Source organism: Leptidea sinapis, chromosome 5, assembly GCF_905404315.1.
Source record: "Leptidea sinapis chromosome 5, ilLepSina1.1, whole genome shotgun sequence".
NCBI lineage: Eukaryota > Metazoa > Arthropoda > Insecta > Lepidoptera > Pieridae > Leptidea > Leptidea sinapis.
This window is the reverse complement of record NC_066269.1, coordinates 10,079,973-10,098,755: the sequence shown is the minus strand read 5'-3', so window position 1 is coordinate 10,098,755 and position 18,783 is coordinate 10,079,973. Positions and strand designations below refer to the sequence as shown.

The 18,783-nt window shown below is 35.2% G+C and overlaps 1 protein-coding gene across 11 annotated transcripts in view; it reads left to right on the top strand.

Annotated features, from left to right (window-relative positions):
• Positions 1-18,783, top strand: part of LOC126980174 (dynein axonemal intermediate chain 7) — a 72,889-nt gene that overhangs the window by 12,678 nt on the left and 41,428 nt on the right. For 4 of the 11 annotated variants that reach the window (XM_050829766.1, XM_050829767.1, XM_050829768.1 and 1 more), the window contains 5 exons: positions 678-769; positions 1,983-2,116; positions 8,215-8,267; positions 10,308-10,445; positions 18,331-18,405. In XM_050829766.1, the coding sequence (XP_050685723.1) occupies positions 678-769; positions 1,983-2,116; positions 8,215-8,267; positions 10,308-10,445; positions 18,331-18,405 (492 nt within the window). Of the gene's footprint in view, positions 1-677; positions 771-1,982; positions 2,117-8,214; positions 8,268-10,307; positions 10,446-18,330; positions 18,406-18,783 lie in introns of those variants that run through there. The other 7 variants (XM_050829769.1, XM_050829770.1, XM_050829776.1 and 4 more) reach the window with 5 other exon arrangements.

Below are 18,783 nucleotides of genomic sequence, written 5' to 3'. Positions count from 1 at the left end.
ATTTTTAGTTATAATTATTTGTTCAGTGTTTCTCTGAGCGGTACGGTAATAAAAGTTACACTAATTGTGTTAAGGTTGGTAAGGTGCGGGTATAATTACAATGATATATTTGCTACAGGGCAATGCCAAAGAGGATGTAAATACTACGTAATTAGAGACAGGCCTGCTTATTAAAACAATAAATTTAGTTTAGTATGAACGGTGCAGTGATTTGACATATGTTTGAAATTGCAGTAAATACAGCACGGCGATTGGCGACGAAGTATAATCCGGCTTAGTTTGAAAGCGAACAGTTGCTTTTTTCTTAGAGCGTTTCGCTATGCTGGGCAATGCTGCCAATATCAATACGATCTGACATCGTGTACTGGTTTTAAGAGCCATAACCTATTATTAAATAGTCATAAAACTAAATATATCATATTTACCGCGCCAAATTCCAAAATGTCGATACGAATGTTTTGTAAGACGGAGAGATGGTAAAACCGGTAGAATCTACAATATTTCTTGGCGTTACTCTTGTTTCTAAACTAGAATTCGGAAGCAACCCTTAAATTGGGTTGTCTCTATACTGTTTATTGGTTAAATATTATAGCGGAAGAGATTTTTGCTATATTTTTTTATCAGGCGTTATAAATCCGATACCCGAGTAAAATACTACAATAATACATTAATAACAGCCCAAAAATTGGAAAGACATGAATAAGAAACAACGAGAAGAATGGATGGCGCAGAGAATAGAAGAATGGAAAGCGGAGAAGGAGGCGGAGAAGTTAGTAGAAGTAGTTTCTGATGTTGTCTCTCGTAAATGTAGCTTTATCGTCTCTTTAGTTCTAGCTCTTAAAAGAACATTATAAGGCATATATATTGTGCTAGACAAAAACCAATAAACATGTAAACTTTCGCCTTTATAATATGAGTGTGATTTTGATGAAATACGTAATAAACCTCCGACTGAACAGATCTTGACCAGAAAATAGGGACTATAGGGAAAATAGAAATCCCATGAATATTTTACATATTTATTTTTATATAAGAGGGGACAAACGGGCAAGAGGCTCACGGGATGAGAGGAGTGTTGCAACCGCCCATGGACATCCGCAACAACAGATGTCAAGAGATGCGTTGCCGGCCTTTAAGGAGTATGCTCTTTTTTTGAAGGTCCCTAAGTGGTATCGGCTCAGGAAAACAGCAGCTGGTAATTGATTCCATAATGTGGCTGTGCGAGGCAAGAAATTTCTTGCAAAACACGCGGGTGTGGAATGCCAGGCGTCAACGTGATGCGGAGGGTATTTAACTTTTTTCTGGTGAGTTCGTACTATAAAATGTTTATTGGATTAGAACTGCAAAACGATTATTAGTAATTATTCTCTACTTTTTATAGCGAATTTTTTTCATCGATCTGATTTATCGATTTTATAGCTAAGATTCATACATATATGTTGAAGTATTTACATTGCTTGCTGGTATCCAACTAACCGGTATACTGTGCCAAGGAGCCGTTCACTGGTGGTGTGAATTCAATAATACCCATTGAAATACAATAATCAACTAGACTCACAGTCACGCTCAAAAATTGTCTAAAACAAAACTGCCTACGCGTTTATTCTAGAGTCTTCATTCAGTTGTGCTTCGACCGCGCTTTGAATACAACGCCACGCAATGTCAAAGTATTCTGTGAAAAACTGTCCACATAACAGCATACAAAGTTAAAAAAGATGGAGTGGCGTATTTCAAGTAAGTGCCCCTTTACATTAACAAAATTATGTAACTAACTTGACGTTTTAAGTCATTTTGCTAAATAATTCCATTTCAATTGCTACAACAGAATGTTCTTGCCGAGTGTTCGCGTCCGAGCTTCTAATGAGCGTATTCAAAGTTAATGAATACGAATATACAACCGCTCGGACATTTTTGACGACTATAATAGGCGATTGGGAGTTGTTTATGGTATGTCAATGATAATACCCCGAATAATTTTCCAGGCAGGCAATATTAGCTGGCGCTAAGGAAAAACGTGCAGCCCTGGCGCGAGAGAGAGCAGAATTGATGGCGAAGGACCACGCAGAACAGGACATCAGAAGGGACTTACTCGCGAAGACATGTAATTTGTTTCACAGTAAGATTTTTTTTTATATTTGATTTTTTTAAGGTTTTCAACCAGTGTGTGTTGCCAGTGATGACTTACGGTACGCAGACGTGGTCGCTTGCTATGGGCCTTATGATAAAGCTCATGGTCGCTCAGAGGGCAATGGAAAGGGCGATGCTCGGAGTTTCCCTGCGAAATCGAATCAGAAATGAGGAGATCCAATGTTGCTGACATACTCCAAATGATTGCGAAACTGAAGTGGCAGTGGGCAGGGCACATAGATCGACGGACAGATAGCCGTTTGGGCAATAAAGTTCTACAATAGCGACCACTTACCGGAAGACGCAGAGCAAGATCGCCGAAATACGTTGGATGAGGGCAGCGCAAGACCGATCGTCATAGAAATCTCTGGGGGAGGCCTTTGTCCAGCAGTGGACTTTTACTGGCTGATGATGAAGACATTTCTTATGTTTATTATTTTGTATGTATGAGGTTTTCGCGAAATTTCTCCAAAAGCAACCTCATGTACTTCAACAATTTGTCCATGTCTGCTTTCACGAGAATATTATGAAACGGAACGGTGATTGATATCAACAATAAAAGCACAACGTAACCTATCTACCAACACAATATCAGGCTTATTTGCAATGATAGTTCTGTCCGTAATGATAGATCGGTTCCAGTAGAGCTTGGCACGGCTGTTGTCCAGAACTGGCCCCGGAGAAAACTTATATCATTGGACTGCAAAACCGTATCCAAGAGTGTCTGATGGATAATCCTGTCTTCTTGACTATGTCTGTGCAAATACTCTCCATTGGCCAGATGAGAACAACCGCAAATAATTTGTCTGTTGTTACATATTATGTCTATTGTGATTTCCTTTACGAATGAAATTGAATTGTGGGGAATGTGTGAATGAATCAGTCATTTATTATAATAGTAAACTAATTTCTTATAATTATTATCATAACTCTGACAGTGATTGATAATTACCACCAACGAGAAATACTTACTTTCAAAAATTTCGGTCGCCATTTTGTGGTCTTCGTGATAAGTTCTACTTCACCAAAATGATGCTTTCTGTACGTACTGATACGTACTATACGTATAAATATTCTTTCTGCATCTTATATTTGCGGAATTCCCGCAATTCCTCATAGATCCATCATCAAATCTGAGTTTTCTTTTAACAACGTGATCAACTTTGGTGTATAATTGTGTGCTACTTTAGTATCTATTGTACCTATGGGAGTTAGTAAGTACCTATGGGAATAACTAAGTTTAGCACATGAAAAAAAAAGTGAACCCTACCTTCAAGGGCTGGGATATGAGTTGTGATATGAGGTTACAAACATACAAAAAAATCATTTGATAACAGCTCCTCCTTATTTTAAAGTCGATTTAAAAATGTATGAAGTACCAATTACTATAGACGATTCCTACACATTTCGTGAAATAAAATATTGTTTATTATTCTCTTCATTAAAAAATGATATAATAATGACGATATTCAAATATTAAAATATGAAATCACCCTTCAAATCTGTTTAAAAAAAAAATTATGATTAATATTGTACAAAGCTAAAACGAAATTTGTCAGAAGTGGGATTCCAACCCAACCATTAGTACCCCGCTCGCAGCTGCCCGCAGCGCACGGTTGTTTTGCGAACGCGATACCTATGTTTCGTTCACCTACCCGCAATACCGCGAGTCGCGGAAGTGATAACACTGTTGTTTGTGATACTGTGCAATGTAAGGAATGCAAATTAGTGGTTAATGAACTATTGGCTTTTGTGAGTAATAAAATAGATACTTTACCAGAAACGGGTATCATACAAATATGTTTAAGTGCATACAGTTGCGATGAAATCGAGTCTGCGCGATTGATAGCATACAAATTATTAGCACCGACAAAAAAATTCATGCGGAGGAGAGATGGCTCGGAACAAAAGGGCCTACAGGATATAATAAAACTAATAAAAGAATACGATCTGGATTGCTTGCCTACATTTGTGGCAAAAAATCTTAACAAGCTACCACCAATTACTTTTGATCACATAGATGTGACTACATTTTTAAAAGAAATGTCAATATTAAAGAGTGAGGTAGCCAATATTAAGGCGACATCTTTGAATAGTGACAAGTTTACATCGAATTCTGATTTTGAATACTTGAAACAAGAAATTGAACAAGTAAAACGTATGTTGCAATTTAACTTGCAAACCGAACAAAGTAGCTGTGAACGATCTCAACGCAATGATAGCGACCCTAAAAATCAAAAACAACAACAGAATACCTCGCAAGAATCTGTTTCTAAGAAATCTGTTAAGGCTTCTAGTGTTCATTTGTTTTCTCCATGTGCGCCGGATAATAAAACCAATGGCACTATATGTGTTGAGAGTACTCTGAGGGATTCGTACTCCGATCCAAGTGTGACCGCCATGAAGGCATTGGATACCCCTACTAATACACCATCGTATAGAGATATAACGGTGAATACGAATTTTAAAAAGCCAAGTTATATTTCCAAGCCCGAAAATGACAACTTTGTTCTAGTGGAACATAGAAAAAGAAAGAAGCTCGTTAACTCAAGTGGTACAGCTCAGATTTCTACCAAGTTAAGAGTGGCGGATTTAACATCGGCAGTGTATGTTTCTCGAGTAAATAAATCGACCTCGGCAGATGACATCCGGGAGTATATTAAAGACATGGGTGAGGAGTGTGTGAAAGTGGAATTATTAACGCAAAAAAATGAAACGCAATTCACATCTTATAAAATTATTGTAAGTAAAAACAAGTTAGATCGCTTCCTGAAACCGGACTTTTGGCCAGAGGGGATCAAATTTAGAATTTATCGAGACTTTATACCGAAAGGTAAGGTAGAAAAACTAAATAGTAATAAGAAATATAATGGACCATAAGTCAACTCAATTTTCTATTATATCGTATAACTGTAAATCGATCAAAAGATCGATTCAATGTGTTAAGAACTTAACTATTAGAGCTGATATTGTAGTTCTTCAAGAGACATGGGTCCTTCCACATGATCTTAATTTCGTCAATGAGATAAGTAAAAATTTTAGTAGTATTGCCAAATCGTCAGTTGATACATCCGTAGGAATGTTAAAAGGTCGGCCTTACGGCGGTCTTGCAATATTATGGAATAATAATAAATTCCACGCAGTAACTCCGATTGAATGTAGTAGTAATCGAATCGCGGCTGTAAAGATACATATGGGATCAAGATTATTTTTAGTAATTAATGTCTATATGCCCGTCGACCACACGGACAACATGTCGGAGTTCATAGATTGTCTTGGTGAGATTAGTGCAATAATTGAAGAGTCGAATGTAGAGTGTGCTTATGTGCTGGGAGACTTTAATTCCCACCCTTCGGCTAATTTCGGCAGAGAAATGATAAAATTTTGTAAAGATATGGAATTGGAATGCATTGATATTAATTATTTAGGGCTTGAGTCAAATCATTTTACATTTATGAGCGAGTCCAGCGGCTCTCAGAGCTGGCTGGATCACTGTCTCACTACTTGTGCAGCGTCACAAACTGTAACTGACGTAAAGATTTTATACGATGTGACGTGGTCAGATCATTATCCCATATGTATTACATGTTGCATCCCTGGAAATGTTGTACCTGCGGTGGTAACTGGCAGTGATGATGGTTTAGTGAAGGTAAAATGGGGGTCACGTAGTAATGAGCAAATAAATAAATATCAAAAGTATTGCTATGAACACTGACAATTTCCCAGGTGTATTTCACTGTAATTGTAATAGTCATAAAACTTGTTCGCATTATAAAGAATACTTCTCGAGTATAGAACTGTACTACAATTTTATCGTTGATGTATTGCAGAAGGCAGCATTAATAAGTTCGCGTCCGACGCACCTTCATACTAAAAAAAAACATGTGACGGGGTGGAATTACTATGTCAGAGACAGTCATCAGTTAGCAAGATTATATTTTAAAACCTGGGTTAGTGCGGGAAAACCTAGTAATGGGGAGCTTTACGAGAAAATGAAAATAAGTAGAAGGGAATTCAAAAATAAACTTAAATGGAGCCAGCAAAACGAAGAATCCATTAAAATGAATATTTTAGCAACACATCAGAAAGAAAACAATTTTATAAAATTTTGGAATGCAACCAAAAGACTACAGGGTAAGGAATGTAGGCCGGTATCCATAGATGGGTCTAAAGAAATTTCACATATTGCCAACATATTTAAAACTAAATTTAGAGCCAAACCCCTGACCACAAATTGTGTGGTTGACACCAAAAAAGTACCAAGGTCAGAGTTAGATTCTTCCGGTTGTTTTATACAGTTTACGCCTGAAGATATTAGAAATACAGTTAAATCTATTAAACGCGGTAAGTCACCTGGACATGATGGTCTTAGTGTCGAACACATAGTGTGGGGTACAGATAAAGTATACCATCATTTATGTACATTTTTTAATCTATGCATAAAATATGAATTTTTACCGGTTTCTTTAACTAAAACATTAGTAGTTCCTATCGTTAAAAATAAAACAGGCAATTTAAATGATTCTGCAAATTACAGGCCCATCTCGCTTGGCACAATTATTAGTAAAGTTCTGAAGCGTCTAATTCACCCGGTATTGCAAAGATTTATCAATATTGATGACGCACAATTTGGTTTCCGACCAGGTTTGTCAACGGATTCAGCTATCGTTACACTAAAGAGTTGTGTGAGCTATTATACAGAACGTAGAACCTCGGTATATGCATGTTTTCTTGACCTAAGTAAAGCCTTTGACCTGGTCAATTATGACATTCTTTGGAAAAAGCTTTCTGCTACGAAAGCTCCTACTGAGATCATAAATTTATTAAAATTTTGGTACGGAAACCAAATAAACTGCGTTAAATGGGGTGACACCCTATCTAGTGGCTACAGACTAGATTGCGGTGTGAGACAAGGAGGGTTGACTTCTCCTGATCTGTTCAATCTTTACATCAACGATTTGATCGTCGAACTCAGGAGGGCCAGAATAGGCTGTCATGTGGGAAATATATGCATCAATAATTTAAGTTACGCTGATGATATGGTCCTGCTGAGTCCGTCGATCAAAGGGTTACGTAAATTAATATCAATATGCGAAAATTATGCTAACAGTCATGGATTGAAGTATAATGTTAATAAAACCGTGTTTATGGTATTTAAATCTGGAAAGGGTCCAGAAAATATTCCTGGGGTATATCTGAATGAGAATAGTGTAAAAATTGTAAATCAATTCAAATATTTAGGTCATATCTTAACGGAAGATCTGAAAGATGACTGCGATATTGAGAGGGAGCGAAGGGCGCTCTCGGTACGTAGCAACATGATAGCACGAAGGTTTGCAAGTGCAGCAATGAGGTGAAAACAACACTATTTAAAACTTATTGCCTGTGTATGTACACCTGCCAACTGTGGTGTAATTATTCAAACAAGACCTTAAGTTCACTAAGAGTGCAATATAATGATTCCTATCGAGCTCTTATGAAACTTCCAAGGTATTGCAGTGCTGCAAGTATGTTTGCGAGAGCGAGAGTGCCCGACTTCTTCGCAATAATTCGCACACGAATTGCTTCTTTTTGGGATCGAATGAGACGCTCCACCAACGGAATTCTGATGACTGTCTCTAACAATGTATATAATAACGATATTTTCAAAAGATGGATGGACATCCATCTTAATAAAAATAGAAAATAAGATATTTAATATAAGTAAGTAATTTGTAATTTATTTAATTTAATTTTTTTGCATGGTTAGTTAATTCGATTTAGTTGTAATTTAATTGTAATTTTGATTTTAATTTGTATTTTCTATGGGTTATGCCTGAAATAAATGATTATTATTATTATTATTATTATCGGAAGTGGGAGTATCGTCGAAGTTTCTATTTTACATAAACTTAAGGATGTTAGAAATTGTACTATATTGGCAACACTGTGTTTGGTTTAGGTCTCTCTGAGGCTATTATTATTATTGAATATTATTGCGATCATGTTAAGGTTATAAGGTGTGCTTTGTAATAGTCGTGTTAATTAGTAAAAATAATAATTAGTAAAGGTTAGAATAAATATTTTTAACACTATGTTTGCTTTTAGAGTTCGAACAAGAAAAGATTGACTTCATGAGGAAGAAACAAATTAATGCCGAGGTTCGTATGTAGAATAATTAGTTCATTCAACAGTTCATTATTATTGTAGACTATTGAAAACAATTTTCTTTTAAGGGCTTTTTTCACTATTGAAGTGAAACGCGAGTAGAACACTGAAGTAAGTTTATACCTGTCTACGAAGTTATAGATGTAGTTTTCGCATTTCACCAACACAAAATTAACACAGTTATAGCCTAAACACGTTTAAATACCTCCTTACCTATATGAAAAACTGTCTTGGCTAGGGGATAAAAACAGGGCCTATTGTACATACCAGGGCATCACACTGGATGCTAGACGTGCCTAAACATCACACGGCTGCCTTCAGAGGTAGCTTTCGATATAGCGCGACCAAATGTTGGAACAATCTGCCTCCACCATTGCGTGACCTCAGTACAATTACAAACTTTCGCGTAGAAATGAAGGCTCTGGTTGCTCAAAAATAATAGGCTTTAACAGTACTAGATTGGACTTTTTTTTATTTTACTTTATAATATTATGTTGGGATAAATATTAATAATTGCCTCATAACTTATTACTCAGCACCGCGACGTCATGCGTCAAACGGGAGCTAGAGAAAATCAGTGCTGTGACCAATTGTCACAGGTAAGCTGAGTAGCATCCCTTTCGACACACAGCTGCTATATAATATCTTGGAAAAGTTATTTATTTTTTCTTTGTAAAATATGTTCTAGGTTAGTTTTAGTTACAATTTTTCTTTTTTATTCTTATTTTTGTAGCAATGTAATGTAAATTCATGTGTTAAATAAAATATATTATTATTATAAAATGCTGTCTTTTTGACGTTTGACGAATTTGATCACGTACATGAGCTGTCACTGCCGTTATCGTAAAAGAAACGTTGAGATTCTCGTATTATAATTTTGATTTTGAATTGTAACTAAGTATTGAAACTCTCAATTTGTGTGCATGACAAGCTACGTCTTACACTGGCGATTTATAAGTCACACTGAAAATAGAGGTTAGCAGCTCGCCGCTATTTTTTTTTGATGTATTCACTGCTGTCAGAGTCCGTCTAGACTTATGAATTATCTAAGCTTTGACGACCAAAATCTTTTATGGTCGTCGACAGAGGATGTGTCAGTATATCTATTGATAGTACGATACACGAACATACGACTGCAGATTTTGAATAACAAACGGCCACTGCAATTCTATGATTGTTGTTTGATATTTACCTCGAAAAGGGTATGCAAGATTTAAGGCATTTATTTTTTCAAAATTTATCCCTTTAGAATTCTTTTTGATGTCATTTCTAATATACTAGACACTACTACCGCTTCGGAAACAAATGGCGCTCTGAGAGTGAAGAAGCGGCACAAGAAATTCTCCCAGCATTTTTTTGCGCTGTTTTTAATCAAATATACAATATTGTATTATCATTTTTATTGCTATAAAATAATCATAATCTAGTCCCAGGCTGTCCGATCACTTAGATATTCAGCTGTGGAGTAGTAGGATTTACGACAGAGCCATTTTTTTTTATAACACATTTTTAAATTTATTTACAGATAATGCTTGAACAGTAGCTGGGACTTCATTATAAAAGTGTACCCTTAAAGCTATTTTGTAATGATGCCTACTATAAATAGTTACAAGCAATCCCTTATTTATAGTGTTATAATAATAAAAAATAAGTGCGTCCCAAATTTAATTAAAAAACAGCAACTCTCATCGTCTTTTTGATATTTATACCTACGTCTGGTTAGGGTCGGTAGGCATACAAAAAGTAAAATTACGGATTGACGATGTGGGCGGTACAGCGCAGGTAGTTTAACTCGGACAGCGACCAGACTCAGCTGCGTACGTCGTGGCACTCAATACTTTTGTCTCCCCAAGATTGCTTAGCGGCCATGTAAGTCGTGTGTATGTGTGTGTGCGTCTATCCGGTCACTATAATATGAAGTTAAAAAAATGTTCTATCACTGTATTGCGACTCGGATTACACGCTTGTCAATTTTTCTATAAGTCTGTCTGTCTGTTATCAATTTATAAAAAAAGAGTTTACTGTAATTACAGTGGCAGCAGTATATAAGATGCGACGGTCTACCTGACCCTAGGGTGATCACTCAGATGAACACCTACCTTCACCTGTGGAGGGAGGAGGGCAAGTGTGATGATGACGAGCTCGAGAGGCGCTGCTGCGAGGCTTTACCGGTATGGTTACGATACCAGCTCTTATATTCTTGTAATATCCCTCTTTGTTGAAAGAGGCCTTTTCAAATCAACGATAGATTTTATTCAAATATTGAAACCGGTTTTATATTGTTAACTATGTTAGTTAATAATTATTTTTTTCCGGTTCTTACTCTATAAACTTACATTATTATAATTCTAATAATTACAAAAAAATATTTTTTTACTATTAGTGTTTCTTTTGAGAATTGTCGGTCAAAAAATACAAGCAAAATGTTCAACTTTTCAGGTAACGTAGGTTTTCTGGTATGATTACGAAACCATCTATTATATTCTTCCGAAATTAACTCAACTAATATCCTTCATTGTTGAAAAAGGCCTTTTCATATCGGAGAGATTTAATTCAAAGATTGAAACCGGTTTTATATTGTTACATATAAAATAAATAAAATAAAATAAGCCTTTACTTCTTTTACTAATAATAATTTACTACTTACTATATACTTACATATCTCAATTAGAGTCTATTCAGCGGTCCTTTACACGTCGCCTAAATAATGTTCTTCGAAGAAAGGACGAATACGAGGATAGACTTAAATATTTTAGTCTACTTACCCTTGAAGATAGACGGAAAGTAGCAGACATGAAATTATTATTTGATGTGGCTAACTCTGCAATAGATTGTTCGCTTCTGACCGGACGCATCGGAGTATGGGCCAGTACAGCACGTACACGGAGTAGACGTCTTTTCGACGTTGGCCAACCGCGTACTAATTATGGCAGACATTCTGTTTTGCACAGGATAGTAAATTTATACGAAAAAAAAATTTAAGATATTGTCATTTTTTTCATCAGCCGTAATAAATTTATTAACTCAGTGATCGAGCACACGTCCCAAGCTGAGAACGATGCCCATTAGACTGAACACTACACACTACTCACAACTCATAACATTTAATAATCATGTATCACAAGCACACATTATTCAGGACTACATAATTACTTACCATTTATTTGTCAGCGTTATTATTTCATTATAATTTAATCTGCCAAACTTTGTTAAAGGCAATACATGTATGTAGTTTATAGAATTAATCTGTAGAAAAGAAATGCTGTAAAGTTTGCTTAAAATAAATAAATAAATAATAACATTTTTTTAAATATATATCCTTAACTAATTGCTTACGATTTTTGACAGCTTGTCCTTCGACATAGGCCTCCTCCAAAGACTTCCATCTTTCTCACTCTCTCGCCATTCACATCCATTCTGGACCAGCCACTCTCTTAAGGTCATCCTCCCATCGTTCTATTTGTCACCCTTTGCTTCTTTTGCATTCTCGTGGACCACTCCGTTATGTTCTTTGTCCATTTTTCGCTTTTGCCACGTACCATATGTCCCGCCCATTTCCACTTTAATGTTTTGCACACAGTTTTGACATCTTTGAATTTAGTTGTCCTCTTTGTTTTTGTTAGTTTTATTTTATCTCTTCTTTTAATTCCAATAACACTTCTTTCGATTCCGTTTTGGCAGATTTCGATTTTTTTCAACAATTTTTCTGGCAACCATACGTCAGACATGGCAAAATGCAGGTATTATATACTTTTCTTTTTTCTTTAACTTTACATACTTTTCTAACTTTACTTTCTTTTTGTTACATAATATATTGTTTAATTATAACTATTTATCCTAGTTCTAACTCTGTACTATACTTTTGAATACCCAGAATAAATAATTGTGGCGTACTGTAAGATGCCAGATGAATGTCGAGATTTCTTTTGAGAATGGTAAGGTGGGGTTAGGTTAGCATCGACACCTGTTTTAAGAATATCAGTTCATTACCTGGTTAGGTTAGGTTAGGTTAGGTTAGGTTAGGTTAGGTTAGGTTAGGTTAGGTTAGGTTAGGTTATGGTAGAATAGACGCCTCCTTTGAGAATGTACGGTGATATAAAGAGACAAGTAAGAAATATATTACCAACCTGCTTTAAGAGTTATTACAATGCAAAAGTTACAAAAACAATCACAGTTAATGAAATGAATGAAAATGAAAATGAATTTATTTCGGAAGAAAAACTGACACATTCACAAAAAAAGTTAAAGAGAACAAAATATATGCTTAATCTACTACTAAACTTACTTAACTTATTACAAAAGAAACAAAAGCAAAACTTGATGTGGCAGTGGTCTTCCAAAACTGGAGTCCACTCAGTTATAGTTGTGTCCATACACTATGAGCACAACACTGATTTTCAGTGACTCCATTGTGTGAAGTTTGGAGCTGAACTGACATATTTTTAAAAGTAAAATATAATTAATTGTGGCACTAAAATAATTATTATGAGAAAAAATAATATGAGTAACAAAAAAAATGTTACTAAAAATAAATAATGACAATAACAAAAATAATAAAAAACGTATGTGTGTAAATATATAAGGAAGAAAAAATAATAATAAATACGAGAAGCTATTTTATATAATACAATGAAATTTAAACAGTGTTCACCAAGGCAGGAGATATAGGGAGGTATTGGTCATTAATAAGTAATTTTTGTATTTTTTTCTAAAATTCGAGACTGTAAATAAACCCCGTAGCGGCGGTGGTAAATTATTCTAGCACTTGGTGGCATTGTACTTGAAACTTCCCCTGAAAGCCGCAGTGTGATGCTTGGGAGGACAAAGCTTAGCCTTTACAATGTTCCTTGTTATAAAATTCAACACCCTGCCCTCATTTGCCCATAACAGTTTCGAATAGAGATATGCTGGCGTTTTTGTGTTTATAATTCCAAAAATCATACAAGCGAAGTGTAGCCGTCTGCGACTTTCCATGTTCAGAATATTGGCTTCTCTAAGATACGGACTCACATGAGATCTGTGTGGAATATTCCAACAAAACCGGGCGCAGGCATTTTGCACTCGCTGTATAGTACTTTTGGTGCGGGCTCGTAGTCTAGGACTTTACGTAGTGTCATTATAATTAAATTTTGAGAGTACCAAAGCATCACACAACCTGACACGTAGATTTATATTTAAATAGTTCCTAATGCGATAGAGTACTAATTAACGATAAAAACAGTTCGCAACAGTAGAGTTTATATGTTTCTCAAATCTAAGATTCTCTTCAAATATTAATCCTAGATTACGAACCTCATGAACTCGCTCAATAACTTTATTATTAATAACTATTTTAGGATTGTAACGTTAAATTTTTTCAACGACTTTAGGGGTTCCCAGTATCATAAATTTGGTCTTAGATGGATTAAGAACCAGTGAATTATTTACCGACCAAGTATAGATTTGGCTGACATCTGAATTAATATTTTTTTCTGCATCTGACATCTCGTTTGGCTTGAAAGTTATGTAAAGTTGAATATCATCTGCATATATTTGATATTTACAATGATTAATGTTTTTAACTACATCGGCACTATACAAGATAAATAATAGCCGTCCTAATATTGATCCCTGAGGTACTCCGCGCTCAAGAGCATTACAATAAGAGAATGACCTACTTCCATCTTCCTGTGTAATGACTACAGTTTGGGTTCGATTACTTAGGTAACTGTGGAACCATTTTATTGCTTTCTGACTCAATCCATAGTAACTTAGTTTGGAGAGCAGCAGACTTGAATTTATGGTATCAAATGCGCGCGAGTAATCAAGTAGTAATAAAATCGTACCCTTTCCATCATCTTGTGCAGTAAGAATATTGTCAACTACGTCCATTAACGCTGTAGTTGTCCCTCGGTGTTTTCTAAACCCTGACTGGTAATCCGGTAATATGCCATTATACTCCAAAAAGCTCATTAGCTGCTTATGCACAATCTTTTCAATTACTTTTGATAAACAAGGAAGTATGCTGATAGGACGAAGTTCTTTAAAGTCTTTCGGATTGTCGTTTCTTGGTATGGGACGCACTAGGGCATGACGCCATAAGTCTGGAAACTTACTTGACGACAAGGATGTATTTATGATATGAGTAAGTACAGTAAGAGTTTTTTCTGTAGTCAGCTTAAGCATATCCAATGAAATATCATCAATTCCCACGGCTTGTGATTTCAACTCATTCAAAGTCTGAAATACTGTATGTTTATTTACTAGTTTAAAATCGAAAACAGAGTCACTATGGCGATGGAACTCATAATATGTCAGAGTAGACAGAGGAATCTCAGCACTGCCTGGAATGTTAAGGAAGCTATTATTAATTTCATTAGGATTTGCAAGGTGAGATGGTAATATGTATTCTTTTTTCGTAGTGATTTGAGTATTCTGTTTAATATGCTTCCACAATACTTGAGGTTTATTTATATTGGAGTTTATGTACGTATCAAAATATGCCTGTTTCTCTCTTTGTATTGCGAACTTAACATAGTTTTTTATTTCTTTATAAAATTGCTTATGAGTTTCAAGCTTACTTTTGCGTGCCCTTACTTGGGCTTCATCACGACACTGCATCATCTTCCTAATATTGTATGTAATCCAAGGGTATGTATTACATTTGATTTTAACATATTTCTTTGGTGCATAAAAATCGAATAAAGATAATAGTATCGATGTTAATGAGACTACAATTTCATCAACATTTTCTAATATTAATAATTTCTCCCACTGGATGTCACTTAATGATTGCTTAAAATCATTCACGTTAATGTCTTTTATAGGTCGACGCACGACCTGTTTTGGAACAGGTTGGTCTTTATTTATATTTAAAACACATGATATAAACGCATGGCTACTCAGACTTTCAACATGATCCACTGTAACAGATGATACGGGAACATGTGTGCATATTAAATCTATAAGTGTTTCTGTTTGAGAAGTGAAATGCGTTGCCTCTGTCACATGTTGTTTTAATTTAAAGGTGTTTAAAACTGTTTCAAGTTTTTTGTAATTAATATGATTCGAATCAAAAAAGTTAATATTAAAATCCCCAAGTAAGACAATGTTTTCACACCAGACAAATGCGCCCATTGACTCAGTAAGAGCATCAAAAAATGTATTGACATCCATCCAAGGAGGACGATATGCGGTGCCCACGACCAAAACTCTGCCACGAATAAAAAGCTTAAGCCACATCTGTTCAACGCTTGGTGTAATTGGATGTGATAAGATACGTACAGATAGGCCTTGTCTCGTGTAGAATCCAACGCCACCGCCTCGAGAGCGCACGCTGGTTGGGCGCGGAACATGTCGTAGTTTGTATCCAGGGACAGCGGGTGCGCGACCCTCCTGGCCCTGGCGCAGCCACGTTTCGTTTATAGCCATCAAATCAACAGTATGACGTTGCATTGCCGCTACAAATTCGTCATGTCTGGTTCCAAGTGAGCCGGGATTTAGCAGACCAATTTTAAGTTTTTTTTTATAATTGAACAGAGTGATATTTTGAAACAATGTATATGTGACCAAGTGAAATAACGTTTATATTTGTAAGATAATAAAATAAATAAAAATTTGTTAATATAATATGTAGATAATTTTTCATTTTATATAACCATACTTGATTTAAAATATTTATACGTACATATAATAAAATAACATCACCAGCGCTTTTAAAATTTAAAGTTAATAAAACTTGTCCACAATAGTACTGCAAAACCATGCCACATAGAATCTCTATATAATAATAATACATTAAAGCTAGAATAAACATAACTAAAATATAGTACATAAAGTTCCAGACAATATTATAATTATTGCCGTTATCATTCAGACTCAGCGTCATTAGAAAAGAGAGAAGTGCATTAAAATAATAATAATTTTCTGTGATTAAGTTAATTGAATGAATATTTGTAAACAATGAGTATGATAAAGACAGGGGCGGATCTTGAATTTGTGGGGCCCTGGGCTAATACTGCTTAGGGGTCCTACCTAAATACTCAGCCAATTGTCATTTTGTCGAAAAATTGTTTTCTGTAGTGATGTAGGTATATATTATATAATATGTTAAGTACAGTAAGAAAATAGGAAAACAAAATATTTTATTTATTTATTAAAACATTATTTATAACAAAATAAATTGACAGTTTATGAATGGTTATGCTATATAAATTATAAAGCAACCTTTCTGCATTTTTGTGCTGCAATTGTGTGCTGCTATTTGGCCATCGCACTGTAAGTCCTTTGTTAAATCGCAATTTATGGAGAGAACTGATAAATGATTTAGTCGATAGTTGACATTGTTGACCTGTATTTGTTTTCTATATACGACATCCTGGAGAAAAAGCGCTCCGCTTCACACCTAGTGATCGGCATCGTTAAAAAAATCTTTAAGAGGGTATGGCAGTTTGGGAATACATCAACAAGTTTCTTTTATCGTCATTTTCACCGAAACTATTGAGAATTTTCAGAATGTCGCCATAAGTACTTTTTAAAGCTTTGACAGCATCATAGTGACAAGACCATCTGGTTTGGCTTAAACTTTTTAACGTAAATTTTAGTTTTGTTTCACGATTAACAGTTCGCACATATGGGTCGAAGCAGAGAAGAAAACGTATATTTTTTGCATCAGTCTCCATTAATAGACAATACACGAAATACACCGACCGAAAACAAGCGACGGGGAATTCAAATTCATATCAAACGGAACGGGTACCGGGTTCTACATAATTTTTATTATTGACAATATCGTCTATTGTTTTCAGTTCGGTTGAGGGCCCTCTGTATCCACGGGGCCCTGGGCTGCAGCCCAAAAAGCCTTTAAGTAGATCCGCCCCTGGATAAAGATGCAATGTATAATAAAATTTATTATAGTATATTTAATATACTGCATAAGAAAAACTACGTTTAAAAAAACCGACTTCAAAAACTCAAAAGTATAAAATAACTAATAGAGGTTTAATTTAATACACCTCTTATGCAAATCTTAATACCTTAACATTAATTAAAATACTATTATTTGTATGTGCTACTATTGATAGGGTTAAAGTCGACTGCTAACTAACTAGGAAAGGTTCCGCGTACCTAAAAAAATGTAGATATATTTCACGTTCTTGTTAGACACTGAAATATCGTGAATAACAATTGTTAGCAATGAATGACATGTAGCGTAAGACCCACTTATCGGCAAACGGCTTAATAATAATAATATATAATGAATTTAAATAAAATCCCCCAAAAAAGCAGTACATAAAGTATAATAGCATCATCCACGTAAACAAAATATTCATAAGAAATGTTCATAATGTTCATAATAACTATGGGACCAAATGGCAAACATTCCGCATAAAACTAAATAAGAATCACGAAAATAAATCCAGAGTAATCGGTGTACATACACAAAAAAATACCAATCGAATTGAGTACCTCCTCCTTTTCGACGTCGGTTAAAAAGTATAAAAGAAAAGCCCCATCTAATTAATACTGCTAAAAAGAGAGTTTCCTGGAAGTTATGGATGAAGGTAATGAATGAAGGGCGACAACAAATTTCGAATTGCAAATGTTCTGTTTAGGTAAAACTGTACTGACCTAATTATCTTTATATTTTTGATATACTTTCGCATTCATTATATTTCAATACTAACTATGCTTAAACAGTAATGTTAACCTAGTACATAATAAAAATTTGCCCTTATCATACAAATAATTCAAGTATGTAGTAGAAATGAACATCATAAAAATATATTATCAGTAGGTACTATCAAATTACCAATATAGGTTGTTCTTACGAAGCGTCGAGCCGTATTTTGCTGCTCGTAGGCACAAAATAACTGTTAATAAATACGAATACGGTTATATTTAATACCTGTTAATAACACCTGTGACGATAAATAAGTCTTACCCCTACTCGCGATACGTCAGTCACTTTGTTTTAGTGTGCGTGCATTGCTGAAAAGAGAGGCTAACAGTTCACCGATTTCGACGTGTTCACAGTCTGTCTAGACGTATTAATTGTCTAAGATTTTTTCTTAACAGATGTTGGCAATGCTCGAAGAGTTTCTGGCAAATTCGCGCCAGTACACGCCGTTACAAGTGCAAAACTATAATGAGGTAATTTTGTATTTAAACAGGTCTAAGAAATATCTTTAGTTTTATAGTCATTGGCGGAGAGGGTGATCTGATTTAGGCGCATTTGTATTACTCCTCGTGCAAAGACGCCCAAATTCTTGTAGCATCAGAGGACATGAGCGTTGCTGCCTTTTAAATGGTAAGGTGCGCGGTTTTTTTTAATTTATGTCCCCCAGTTTCTTTGACGCCGAAAAGCCGAATGGTTTTGCATGAAGATGTTGTCTAAGCTGTCAATTATGCGGTAGCTCATCACAAAATGAAATAAAAGCAATTTAAATATACCCGATTGGTTGGTTCAGTTATCACGATCATGAAGACATATTTACCTCATTTCGGGGAGTTTAACATCCAAATTAGACC